At 40.6% G+C, this 14,147-nt stretch overlaps 1 protein-coding gene across 14 annotated transcripts in view; it reads right to left on the minus strand.

The window, feature by feature from the left end:
* CTNNA2 (catenin alpha 2) overlaps positions 1–14,147 on the minus strand; it is a 1,387,623-nt gene that overhangs the window by 130,140 nt on the left and 1,243,336 nt on the right. For all 14 annotated transcript variants that reach the window (XM_069977183.1, XM_069977185.1, XM_069977181.1 and 11 more), the window contains 4 exons: positions 12,585–12,677; positions 7,187–7,343; positions 3,961–4,161; positions 196–347 (listed from right to left, as the gene is read on the minus strand). In XM_069977183.1, the coding sequence (XP_069833284.1) occupies positions 196–347; positions 3,961–4,161; positions 7,187–7,343; positions 12,585–12,677 (603 nt within the window). The remainder of the gene's footprint in view (positions 1–195; positions 348–3,960; positions 4,162–7,186; positions 7,344–12,584; positions 12,678–14,147) is intronic.

Raw genomic sequence — 14,147 nt, forward strand, 5'->3', positions numbered from 1 at the left:
TATAGACATAGGCCAAAATTTATCACAGAAGAATTTGGTCTAGACCATGGTCTTCTCAAAAAAGAAGCCTTTTAAAGGTGGGATCGATCACCAGTACACAAATTTTAGAGAACTAAAGACGATGATGGTATTTATGACCTTGATAAAGACTCAGAAGTCCTTGACCATGTGTTCTATGAGTTTATTAATACTTACCCTTATCATGAGTACAGCTTTCCTAATGTCCCTCACACCATCGTAAACTAGTCGAGATGCATCAATGAACTCATTCTCCTCAAAGGATTGGGGGATATTTGTGCTCAAAGCTTCGATGGCAACTTCTACTTGTTCGGCAAAACGAGGCATAACTTAAAAAAAGAAGACAAAGGAAAAGTTATATGATGTATTGTGCACCATACATTTTTAGGTGTTGTGTAGTCACTGTCATATCACACTGCTATTATTGAGGTTGAGGGTGGGTCGACCACATACCATGAAGTTAACAATTTATGGCCATGATCACACAATGTCTTTTTTTTTTTTTTTTTGTCAATTGAGTGCTGTTTTTTTTTTTTTTCTGGACAGCAGTTTGGCGCCAAAATGACGACCGTCCAATAAAACAACCTTCAAACAACCAATAAAGACATTTTGTAGTCCTGGCCTATGACTGAAGCTGTTTCACGTATGTGTTCTTTGTTCCATTGTCATTGTTCTGCCACGTACACAGTGCCAAATTTTCCCTGTAGAGGTGTACAATTCATCTCTTTGAAGTTCCTGAATTTGCATGCAAAATTCATACTGCGCAGTTGACCTAGGAAATGGCAGTGTATGAGGGAAGGGCAGGTGAAGGGTAAAGAAGTACACAAAGAAGGGGCACAATATAGGAAGGATAATATGTTAAAGATAATCAGGGTAAAATGGTGGCTCAGGAAAGTACAGAGTATAAATGGACTTGTGGAAGGGCATGGGACTGATGTTGAGGAGGAGAATGACAGGGTAGATGTCTACTACTGGTCTGGTGGAACAGGTATTATTGCCTTAAACTTATGACAGAGATTCAGGGAGTTAGAAGACTAAATGTTTGGCTTGTGCAGTTTGTTGTGCAATACTATATATATATATATATATATATATATATATATATATATATATGGACTGGACCATGTACAGACAGGAACTATTTGATGCCTTGCATCACCCACTCACCACCTCATAGATTGTAAATTCTTACATGCCTCTGTAACATCTTATTTTGCTTGTACATGTGAAATGTAAAGTAATGAGGGAAATGGTAGGCTATACAAACATTATTATTAAGTTGAAATGCAGGATTGTCAATTGAAAGGAAATCAACGTCCATTCTTATGGAGCCAATACTGTTCCAAAGAAAAGCTGCCAAAGGCCATCAAGGAAAAGCACCACCTTCACTGGTCACCAATTTACCGTCTTCTTTAAACAGTAAATCTTAGGGTTTCGCCCAGAAATGACCAACTGAGATGTAATGAATGAATTGTTGGACCAGAAATGTAGAGAACAAGTGTCATCATACAGGGACACAAATCTGTACAATGTACAACCACATTTGTTCCTGATTGTGATGGCTTAAATAGAAAAAAAATATATATGACTCATAGGAAAGAACAAGAAGAAAATAAAACCTTTAGAACAAAGTTGTTTTTTGTTTTTAGGACACACAGAGTCTTCCCCCCCCCCAAACACACACTTTATGTGTCACCACCAGCTTATCCATAGTGACGTGTAGCAAGCCCGCTATAACTTAAAGAAACCGACATATATCAACTAGTAAGTTGCAACTAGAGACAAGCATGCTTGAATCGGAACTAGGGATGGTCAGATGGTCATACGAACCCGAACCTTGGCATCAGATTCCCGCTGTCTGCCCGCTCCGTGCCCGCCTATGGCTATGGCTGTATCCCAGTTTTCCAGGCGGTCCTCCCGCTGTATCCACCTTCTCCACGGAGCGGGCAGACAGCGGGAATCATTACCGAGAGTTCGGGTTCGTAGGAACCCGAACCGAGCTCGGTTCGGACCATCCCTAATCGGAACGTTTGGCATCTGATTACCGGTGGCAGAAGAAATTTGATGAAACCATAAGGAGTCTGGGCAAACATGTATACAGCCTATGGCCTATGGCTGTATCCATCTTTTCCCGGACTGTAGCGTGATGTCATGTGACCATAGCAGCCAATCATGATAACCACTGCATAATCCTATGCATATAGCATCATAGTGCTTCACGTAGGTTTTCTACTTTTCACAATGGTGAAAGCAGTCTTTTTTGGTCATGACTAAGAATCTTGTCTCAAAATGCGCCGGCGTGTTTTATTGTTTTTTTCTTTTTAAATTGTATGACCATTTGAAGCATATGAAATAAAGATTCCAAACCTTTTTACCGTATAAAACTGTGGACCTTCTAAATTTTTTAAGTTTTTTTATTTTTTTTAATCTTAAGTATTTATGAAATAATAATAATAATAACAATAATTTTCTTTTTCTTTTTAACCTCTTAGGGACATATGCCGTACCCGTAAGTCATATGCCCGCAAGAGGAGTTCAGAGGGGGGCCGCGTCGCGACCCCGGTCTGAACTGTCGCGATCCCGACTGCTATCTGCAGCATGGGACCGCGACTATTAGTGTGAGTGGCCCGATTGTCGCTCCTGCTAATTAACACCGTTAGATGCAACTGTCAAACATGACAGCTGCATCTAACAGTGTGAAATGCAGCCCATCCCTAGTGTCTGGAGGCGGGATCCCCCCCCCCCCCCGCCATGCGATCGCAGAGGGGGGATCCCTTGGTCTTACCTCAGTGACGTAATGACGCTGATCCTGGCTCAGTATTATATTGCAATGGCCTGCAGCAGACCAAAGCAATAGAGCACCGATCTGATGGATCGGTGCTGTATTATACAGCTACACTGATCTCTATGAGAGATCAGTGTAGCTGTATTAGAAGTTCCCCAGGGGGAGTTCAAATTATTGTGAAAGTGAAAAAAAAAAAGTGTTCCTTTAAATACAAAGCCCCCTCCCGTAATAAAAGTCTGAATCAACCACCTTTTCCCATTTTATAAATAAAAATAATTAATTAAATAAACATTGTTTGTTATCGCCGCGTGCGTAATTGCGAAAACTATTAATGTATCCCATTCATGATCTCGCAAGTTAAACGGCGTAAGCGCAAATACCCGCCAAAGTTCTAAAATTGTGCATTTTTGGTCACATCAAATCCAGAAACATTGTAATGAAAAGCATCAAAAAGTCACATATACACAATAAAGATACCGATAGAAAGAACACGTCATGGCGCAAAAAATGACACCTCACACAGCCCCATAGACAAAAGGATAAAAACACTATTAGCATGGGAATATAGCAATTTTAGGGAACATGTTTTGCTATAGAAAGTTTTATTTTTTTATGAAATAATAAAAAAGTTATGCAAGTTGCATATCGTTTTAACCATACTGACTTGAGGAATATATAACATGTCAGTTTTTCCATAGGACAAATGGCGTAAAAACAGGGGAAAAAAAACAAAGAAAAAAAAATTGTGTTGTTTTTTTTAAAAAATTTCACCGCGCATATAATTTTTTTCTGGTTTTGCAGCATATTTTATGCAAAAAATAAGTCTGTCATTGCAAAGTACAATTAGTGGCGCAAAGAATAAGGGCTCATTTGGGTTTCTAGATGAAAAAATGCAACTGCTATGGCCTTTAAAACACGAGGAGGAAAAAACAAAAACGCAAAAACGAAAATTGGCTCAGTCCTCAAGAGGATAAGTAAAGAAACTTACTGTACTAATATTAATCCAAATATCTTAAAATCAGAGGTGAACAGTAAAAAGTTAGTTTTTTTTAGTTGAGACAAAGAGAATTCTTTAGTTGCAGACAATAAACAATATAAAAATATTCAAACTTACATAGAAGCAAAAAGAAAATGTATCTTTTCTACCATCCACTTACCAGTTTCAGAAAGTAACTTTGTAGCTTCCAGAACCTTCTCTGTGTAGACTCCCGCCTCATAGTTCTCCATCTCGGAATTAATAATATGAATGACTCTGGCTGCACGGCCTCGAATAGCCCCCGCAGTTCTATCCAATGTGTCAACGTCCCCCTCTTGTAGAGCGATTACACACTTGTTCACATCCTCCAGTATGTGGTTTTCTAAAAGATCAATAGAGACACCTGGTTTCTTCCTCTGTTGTAGGATTTAGGATGTTCTGGGATATGTTATGGGTTCATGGAATAAAAGGTGGGTTGTCCCATTTTTGTACAGTGTGGATTTATTCTCTATGATAGAGAGAGAAGATTCAAGAACAGATGGAACCAGGGAAGGCCCATTGCCTGTCTTATGTAGTTTAGTTTAACCCCTTCTTGTCTTAAAGATAGGATATAACGAAGTTCTTACTCAACTTATTTATGAACTCAGCACATCCTGAGATATATGGATTTTCACATGATTTGGTAACACTTTGTAACTCAAGAAGGATGATTGCCAACTTTCACGCAATCTATCTATCTATCTCCTATCTATCTATCTATCTATCTATCTATCTATCTTTCTCCTATCTATCTATCTTCTATCTATCTATCTATCTATCTATCTCCTATCTATCTATCTATCTATCTATCTATCTATCTATCTATCTATCTATCTATCTATCTATCTCCTATCTATCTATCTATCTATCTCCTATCTATCTATCTATCTCCTATCTATCTATCTCCTATCTATCTCCTATCTATCTATCTATCTATCTATCTATCCATTTCCTATCTATCTATTTTTCTATCTATCTATCTGATCTTCAATCGCTTATGGTCAGCGTTCAGGACATGTAATACAGCCATTATCTATGATAGATAGATAATTAATCTATCATAGATAATGGCTGTATTACATGTCCTGAACGCTGACCATAAGCGATTAAAGATCAGATAGATAGATAGATAGATAGATAGATAGATAGATAGATAGATAGGAGATAGATAGATAGATAGATAGATAGATAGATAGATAGATAGGAGATAGATAGATAGGAATTGGATAGATAGATAATAGAAAGGAGATAGATAGGAGATAGATAAATAAATAGATAGATAGATAGATAGATAGATAGATAGATAGATAGATAGATAGATAGATAGATAGATAGATAATTAATCTATCTATCTCTATTATCTATGTTTCTATCTATCTCATATCTATCTATCTATCTATCTATCTATTTATTTTCTATCTATCGTTCTATTGTATGTGTCTCTTATTCTAAATATTCTTCCCTTTTTGTACAAATCTATTCTCTAAGGCGGCAGTCATATTTCCCTCTCTCATTCCGTAACACAGAATAAACCCAGCCATCATGCTGCCGCAGATTCTCCTTGGTGATGGCCTGTTTATGATATGAAATTGTTTTGTTCAATTTGCTTATGCCTAATACTTTCGTAAAATGAATGCTTCCATCTGTCTACGATCAATAGGGTTTTAAAAAGGGTTATGCAAAAAAAAAAAGGTGGTTGGTATGGAAAGTTTCTGGCTTTTAAAGTTATTATTGATCCTTATTCAGAGGCCACGGCTAATAAAATGACCAGACTCCCTTTCCTAGGGTTCTCGAAAATTGGATGTGAAATGAATTTTCTGCTAAATGAGAGTAACAAGATGGCAGGATACCAGTGTCTTTCAGCTGTTTAGCCAATTGCTTTTCAGCGCTTTTGCTAAATGCTGGACGGATGACGAGCTGGAGAAGGTAATTGAAGCGTATAAGTCAGCATGCATCTGCTTTATAATAACATAACGAATGACAACTCAAATAATTTCAGCGAATGTATGCCGTAATGTGCAATATAAAGAAAATGCAGAAGAGATTGAGTTATAGATCTTAATAAATGTTTGTAGACATAGTTAATTATGGTTCGATATCTCCCACTCAAACATTAGGACGCACCATAACTCAACACCATACTTCATTTGAGTCCAGTCCAAGTTACATTGCCGACGGTTCTCTCGCCATAAAGTACGAGGAGACAGTCTAATTACAACCAGAGCCCCATTTCAGAGTAAATAAACCATTAGTTGACTTTTCTCAATTCCGAGCCCAACAGAGGTCACCGGGAGGAACATAAAGTGGGAATGAAAATTTTTGACTATTGCATTGGTATTATGGGAAGGAAGACTTTGCTTGACCTTGAGAAAGTGCTACAAGGAACCTGGATTTTGTTATGTATAGAAGTCATAAAGAGACAGCGGCAGATAAGGATGGTAAAGTGGGTGATAGGTTGTTATTTGCCAACCACACCATGTCGGGAGAGGCTTATGGTCAGCCAACGACTTCTGACCAAGTCTATGAAGTCTATACCAACCTAATAAGGCCTGAGTTTACCATGGTGGACAACCCTTGTTGTCGCCGACCATAGCTTTAATTTATATAATGCTATTTGCATATGTACATATAAACTGAAAGTCGTTTTTAACAGACAGATTTTCGGCAACAAGTGTTCCTACAAATGTTCTTGTGGCCGATAATGGGCCCAAAGAGTGACAGCAATCAGCAGAGGAGCGGGAAAATGCCCAATCCTGGGCTGATAGCATCTTTAGAGAACGCATCAAAATTTATTGGCCTCAAATCCTCCTGTGTGAACAGCAAAGGGAAACTGTCAGCATTGTTATGTATACAGTATATCCGTGCTGTCAGTTGCCAGGCAACAAGCAGTGCATACTTACCATCAGCGTTGCCTATGATCTGGTAACAGGCTCTCCCACCCTCTTGCCACTTCTCCGTCTGCTGTTGTATCTTCAGGCCATTGCCTCCTAAAGAGAAGTCAGAGGCCTGAAGATACAGCAAAGGCCAGAGGACGGGAGAGCAGCGAATCACAAGCAGCACTTTTGGTAAGTATGCACTGCTTGTGATCTGGAAACTGACAGCACAGATTTATGCATATCCATTCTGTCAGTTTTCATGGCTGTACGAATACAAGGATGGTTTGTGCAGCCCGGTGGCATAATTTGACGTGTCATGTAAAGGCACTGCAAACCAGAACTGATCTTGCTGCTTACCGCTTGTTTGCCTTTTTGCATGGCCCCTTGTTGGGCCACATAAAAGGACCCTAAGCTCTGCAACATGTGTGCAGAAATATATTTTATAAGTGTATGTGAAAGCCATGGTGAGAATTTCATGAGCATACGACCTACCCGAGACAGATAGGAAGTCATCTACAGAAGTGATGTCATCTACAGCCTCGGTAAGAACTCGGACCTGCTTCTCCCACTGGTCTTTAAAGACGTCCATGTTATCTTGAGCCACTTTGCTCTGAGGTCTTGCAGCCAATGTCAGGGCAGCATTGATCACCTGGATTGTGAGAAGAGGAGAAGAAGGAAAAGGAGAAGAAGAATTGAGTAAATACTAATAAAGCTATTGTGTATTCTGGACTGTCTGGACATTTTAAGTTTATTGAGTCTAGATAGAAGAACCATTGTTTCTCATTATGCAGTTTATAGTAGACCAGTCCTCTACTGGTCCCATCAATTTTGAAAAGTATATTATTCCAGGAAAATAAAATTATTGACAGGCAGTAGCATGGCATGCTTTGGAAGATACCACATAAGAGTAAGTGAGAAAGAACCTTCAAATAAAACCAAGGAGATGCAATATAACAGTCTATGTACGCTATATTAAAGGAAATGTCCAAACATCGATACTCATTGCCTTTCCAAAGGAAGTCATAAGTGTTTAATCACTGATGGACCACGACCATTAGCAAGAATATGGGCCCCTTTATTCCAGTTTGAGTGCATCAGCGGTCTAGCTTGTGGACTGATACTCTATTCAATACAAAGGGATTGATGGCAATAAATGGCTTTTTCCACTAGTGTTAAATAGCATACTTGACTATTCAAAAAGGGGACACGGGACCCTTTTTCATTGTGTTAAAGGGGTAGTGCGGCGCTAAACAGCTAGTCACAAAATAACACAAATGACAAAGTTATACAACTTTGTAATGTGTGTTATGTATGTGAATGGCCCCCTTCCCCGTGCCCCCCCCCACCCCAGAAGTTTGGTGCATTATACTCACCGCATTCCTGTCGACCCCCGGGACAATGATGACATCTTCGGGAGGCCGTCCGAAACGCTCCAGCCGTCCCTCAAGCCGGCCCCCCTTTGCCGCGTCATCAGCTGCTCAGCCGCGATTGGCTGACCATAACTGTGCTCAGCATAACTGAGCGGAGGAGGTTTTGTCACACTGGGGGTTGGGCCTACCCCCAGTGCTCCAGGGCAGGCCAATGCTCAGGAAAAGACCAGAGCCGAGCACGGGAACTGGGAGGCAATTCAAAAGCAGGACCCCACCGCCAGCATTCCCTCACCGGCGCCGCACCATTAAGGTTAAAAAAAAGTGCAGCGATGTACCTGATGGTATATTTACTTTAAGTTGGATCTGAAAAGGCATATTTATGCACAAAGTCTAAGGCAAGGGTCTGTAATTGATGGCATCCATCTGTAGGATATTGGTTCAAGCCACACAACTGCTGCTCCCATTGTATATGTGACAGATTCCCTCTATGTTCAAATCAGAACTTCTCAGAGACAGAGACGTGGTAGGATTATCCAGGATGGGCCAAATCCCTCTCGTAATTTATGATCTTTTAACAACAGTAAATGTCTCGGAGCAGAACTTAAGCTATGGTCCCAGCGCTGCTGTTTAGCAGTGTTAGCCGAGTAACATTAAAACGTGGCACGCTGACAAATGACGCCGAGCAGTGAGGGACCGGCTAACTGTTCCATCATTGCACTTTCCATTCCGAGTCCCATCTAAGGCTATCACACACAATAAATGGAAAACATATTTTTCTTTTCATTTCCTCAAGTATTGTATTTCTTCAACACTTATCATCTTAAAGGGAGACAGCGAGGATGCTTGGAATGACCATACATCTGCTTTTATGGAAGTCACGGTACTCTCGCCAGCGTCGTCCTCATCAATATGGTGCTGATTTTTATGTATGTGCTGTACACTGATGTTTCCCTCATCTCTATTATTTCACATGTGAAATGAAGGGTTTATGTAACTATTAATACAGATTCTTGTTCTGTATGCTTTAATGGAAACATAGGTTTGCAAAATGTATCACTACCAATACAAATATAGTTTTCCAGGCATGCTTTTTTTTTTTACACTGCATGTTTTGGTGGTAGTTTGGTGAGTTTTTAAAGAACCAAAGGCTTGAACAGAAGAAATGCCATAGAATAAATTAGAATTTACTGTTGAATTAGCGTCGATTTGGCTGTATTAGACATGGTGCCATGTGTCAGATCAAAACTCGTAGTGACATATTTTTTTTTTTTTTTTTTATGACTTTTGCATTACATTTGCCAAATTCGTAAATTTCTAATCTGACAATTAGAGATGTAATTGGCGATTAGCGTTTACGCTACTAGTCATTCAGGCACACTCCATGCTGATTATGACACATATATCACCTCCAGTTCAGCACAAATCTGATTCACAATTATTTCAATGTGATTTCCGTTACCATGTTCACATATTATAATTTAAGGGGTATTCTAGTCAGGTAACATGTTAAATCATTCCCCCACCCCCCTGGAGACAACCAATTTGTTCAATACTTGTTATTAGCTTTTCAGTCTCCTTCCCTCAGTTCTGAACTGCTGCTTTCTGCTGAAGACGCAGAACACTGCGTGTGAGCTTTTATCTCTGCCTTTGCTCTGAACCCCCTCCTTCCCACTCCCTTCCAAGAAGGCTAATGTAAACACCGTCGACTGTCTCTGAACTCTGTGATGCTGCGAGGTTTAATCTGAGGTCAAGATGCTGGTGACCTCACTGTGATTAAAGGCCCTATTCCACGGAACGATTATCGGCTGTATTGGCCGATATCGGCTGTTACAGCTGATAATTGTCCCGTGGAATAGAAGGCAGCGATCAGCCAACATCGATCGTGTCGGCTGATCGTTTCTGTTGTTTGTTTTTCAACATTTTAAAAACAAGCGACTGATATAGCAGCGATCTGCTGCCTCCGCTCCGTGGAATAGGAGCGGTGGCAGCAGACCGCTGCTATCCCCTATGGGCTACCCAGACGATCTAGCGATCACCCGGGCAGCCCCCCCAGAGCTCCCCGCGGCCCCTTCCACACCAACCCGCTCCCTGCTGCCACGTGGAATAGCAGCGACAGCGAGTGGGGATAGAGGAGCAAACAAGAGCTGATAGCGCTTGTTTGCTCCTCATAGTCGCCCCGTGGAATAGGAGCTTAACCCTCCCGGCGTAGCATAGTGCAGAGACAGCAGATCAGGGACACTGTTTACAGGGGGGAATTCTGAGCGGAGATGGACTTAACAGCTCACACACAGTTTTCTGTGTCTTTAGCACAAAGAAACAGATCAGAACTGGAGGGAGGATACAGAAAAGTCAATAAAAAGTATTAAAAAAATTAGTAAATGTTATGTGACAGGAATACCCCTTTAATTGAAATGTCATTTCTTGAAGTTGAATCCGCAAGAAAATTTCCCAATGAAGTCAATAGGACTTTGTATTTTCAATCTAATTCCACCACATTTCATTCCAAATTTTGTGTGAAATCCAGCACCAACTAAGCTCAAATTGTATATCTTTTCTGCCTCATTTCAGCACTGAACAGAAATAGGATTTCTCTAAATTCTGAAGAGGACATTTTATGCTTTATTTCCCTCTGTGTGCAAAAGGTTTTAGTAACATGAACACACACAGATCAGCAGGATCCGCTAATGGCAGCGGCTTCTATCAGCAGGATAAGGCACTGGCCAGACTGCATACATTGTTCAAGTATGAGGAGCGTGACAAAGAGTGCAAGGTGTTGACATGGACTGCAAATCCCCAGATATCAATCCAAGATATCTAGGTCCATTCTACAGAAGGATCCCCTAAGAGATCTTGTGGAGTCATATATACACATTTATATTATCTACATTTAGGTTCTCGTGAGGCAAATTTACTACAACTGTCTAATTCTTACACTGTGTAAAATTAGACTAGACAGCCAAAGTATACTATATGAATGTGAATCTTTTTCAGCCCTCGTATGTTTATTATTCTGCTAAAAGTGAATGTACTATCAAGTACATTGCTTTCTTTTTTTTTTTAAATTAACGGATCAGTGCCGGCCTGGGAATGCCAGTGGTGCGTTCCTTTTTTCGAAATGCCGAGTGCTGAGGGCCCACAGGGTCTGGCCCCAGTGCTCCATGCCGAGCAGGTGCCTGGGAATAGAATGGTGCCATGCTTGGAAACCTTGAGGTGCTTAAAAAAAAAAAAAGGACCATGACATCGACATCCCAGCATCTGTGCTGATCCGTTAATGTAAAAAACCCAAAGCGTTAACCTGTGCCACAATTCTGGTAAAATTTAGATGCATGGTGTAACATCTTGAAGGGGTATTCCAATGTAACTTACCTCACCCCCGATCCACCACTCCCTTCCTTCTCTATGGACCTGTGTACAATGCTTGGCTACCTTCGATAGTCCCAATAGAGAATGAATAGAGTGATGGCTTTTGCTCGAAGTCCGCTGCTCCATTTAAAGCTAATGAGTCAGGGTCCTGTTTGTGAGATCATTCATGGGCAGATGACAGCCCATCTATGATCTCATATATCCACTATCCTGTAGACTAGAGATAAATTAAATAATGGTGTAATACCCCTTAGTTTTTTCATAGCCTTGTTCCTTTACAGAAGCCATAGCCCTTCTTCTTAGCTGTAGAGTTTTTCGACTAAGTAGTAGTTTGCCTCTCTCTGTACTTCCATCACACCACATCATTTAAAGAGGAACTATCAGCAAGTAAGACGAATCTAACCTACTGATATGCCCCTACATCCCGATGTTCGGTTCGGATCCCAAACATGAACATTAAAAAAAAATTATCGTAATCAGTTCCTGTTCATGAACAAATAATGAACGTACAGTAGAAGCACACGTTTTGGTCTACGCACATGTGTACAGATCATCTGGTACAAAGTGTAAATTATGCAGTGGCGTACGTTCGCAAGTTCTAATATGTCCGAAAATGATCGTTATAACCACTCCGATCATAGAACAAATTGTTTGTGATCGGCAAACAATTACCATCATGTTATTACGAACATACGAACATTTATGAACATGTTCGCTCATCACTAGTCCCTACTGCACAGGAGATGCTTAGGAGGAAGTTATATCTATTACCTTCTTCCTTGGTGCCGTTCAGGTGCAGATAGTCTTTTGCTCCATTGTCCGATGAGACTGTTAGAAGCATTGGGGCACCCGTCAGTAGCACTGGCTGCCCCCATAGTGCCAATCTGGCCCATTCGCTCCATTCATTATCATTAGAAAGGGCCGGCCGGGGGTGGGTCAGCACTATGGGGGGCGGCCAGTGCTCCTAACAGGTGCCCCAGTGCTTCTAACACTCTTACCATACAGATTTATTGCTCTGGAATAAGACGCATACCTTCCTCCTCAGCATCTCCGGTGCCGTAGGGACATAGCAGGTTAAATTAATCTAAACTGCTGATAGTTCCCCTTTAATAAATACATTAATGGGGAATTAACTCATCCTTCAATCGCAGACATACCTGTGGGCACAAGCTATCGATCTGGGTGGCCGCCATGCGCACAAGCTTTACCCCATCTTCATTATTCGAAATGGAACAGGCGAGATTTGCAACCTGCAAAACAAGAAAAGCAGAAGGTGTTAATAGGTCTAAGCGGCTCCCCTAGCGGTTCTTATTAAGATGTCAGTGACAAGAATATCCTCTAGGCACACATATATAGGCCCTGACAGGATGCCCATGGTTCATAAACACATACGGTAGCCCTAAGGGACAATTTTCTGCACTGTGATTTTCTATTTCGAGTCTCTGTAGGGAACAAAACCATATGGCGGTGCATCAAGTCACATCTTCAGATTTTCTGATTTCTTGGTTATGCCATAATGAGCAACATATCCACCTCTTTACCTTCATCATTTAGGCTCTTGATATGAAAAAAAGGGGGGTTTTCCAATAGATTAGGATTAGGATTGACGACTGCACCTAGGACCTAAGGTGACCCAGAAGGTCTCCATGTCCAATAGTGATATTGGGGGAGCCCAATGTTCTGTCTCTGCAATGCACCACGCTAACAGAATCCCAACAGAATGCAAAATGCATCCTCCGAGAACAAAATCATAACTAAAATCAGCACAAGAGATCAAAAAACAACATTAGAAATGTTACCGAAGATTAGTGAATGTAAGAAATGTAAAAATGTACTTAAAATATAGATTTTTTTTCCTTCCATATGCCGATTATGATACCTGCTAAGTTTTCTGTCTGCTTTTCTCAATTTAGAAAAGTAAGAAAAAAGAAAAAAAAAAAGAAATACAATAAATATTTCCCCCCCCCCCCGCGCATTCAAGACTACAGACGGGAGCTCTAATGTTTTTATTACATTACTATAAAGTAGCACAATATATGTATTATGCTGACGGCACAGCTGCACTTTACCGAGACAGACGACTGGCGCTATAATAATAAATCATTAGGAAATACCAAGCAAACATACCAACATAAAAAGCAACGCCGCCCATAGCAACTAAGAGCAGAAAAATACACAAAAGTAGCAGGAAAAAACCATCTAAAGAGAAGAAGGAACGGAAAAAGTCTTCTTTAAAAAGCTTTTCTGTAAAAGACAAATGCATTGTAATTTCAAATAAAAAATTATATACAGTGGTATATACCTTGGTTTAAGAGTAACTTGGTTTAAGAGCATTGCTTTGGTTTAAGAGCTCCCTGTACTGGGTGGGGGCGCAGGTAGAGGAGGGGTAGGGTCTGCATAGCGTGGTTTACAGCACTGTACTCTGACCCAGGAAGTCTCCCTCACCTTCCCAATCATAGCAGATCCACCTCAGGCTGGGGCTAACATCAGGGGACAGGACTGTGGAGGTAATCTCTCCATAGCTGTAACCCCTCTCTCCCCGGACAGAGAGTGCTGCATATATGTGCCCACATCTGCCTGCTCATTCCTTCATGCTCCCCGCAGTCTCCGTCCTTGTGTTTTTCCATTCTCTCCATTACTGTACAGTAACTTATAATATCACATATTCTGCTGTTTCTCATTGTTTGTTTCATTTGTTTTACGTTATCTTATTCAGAATA

The sequence above is a fragment of the Dendropsophus ebraccatus genome, chromosome 7, assembly GCF_027789765.1.
Source record: "Dendropsophus ebraccatus isolate aDenEbr1 chromosome 7, aDenEbr1.pat, whole genome shotgun sequence".
NCBI lineage: Eukaryota > Metazoa > Chordata > Amphibia > Anura > Hylidae > Dendropsophus > Dendropsophus ebraccatus.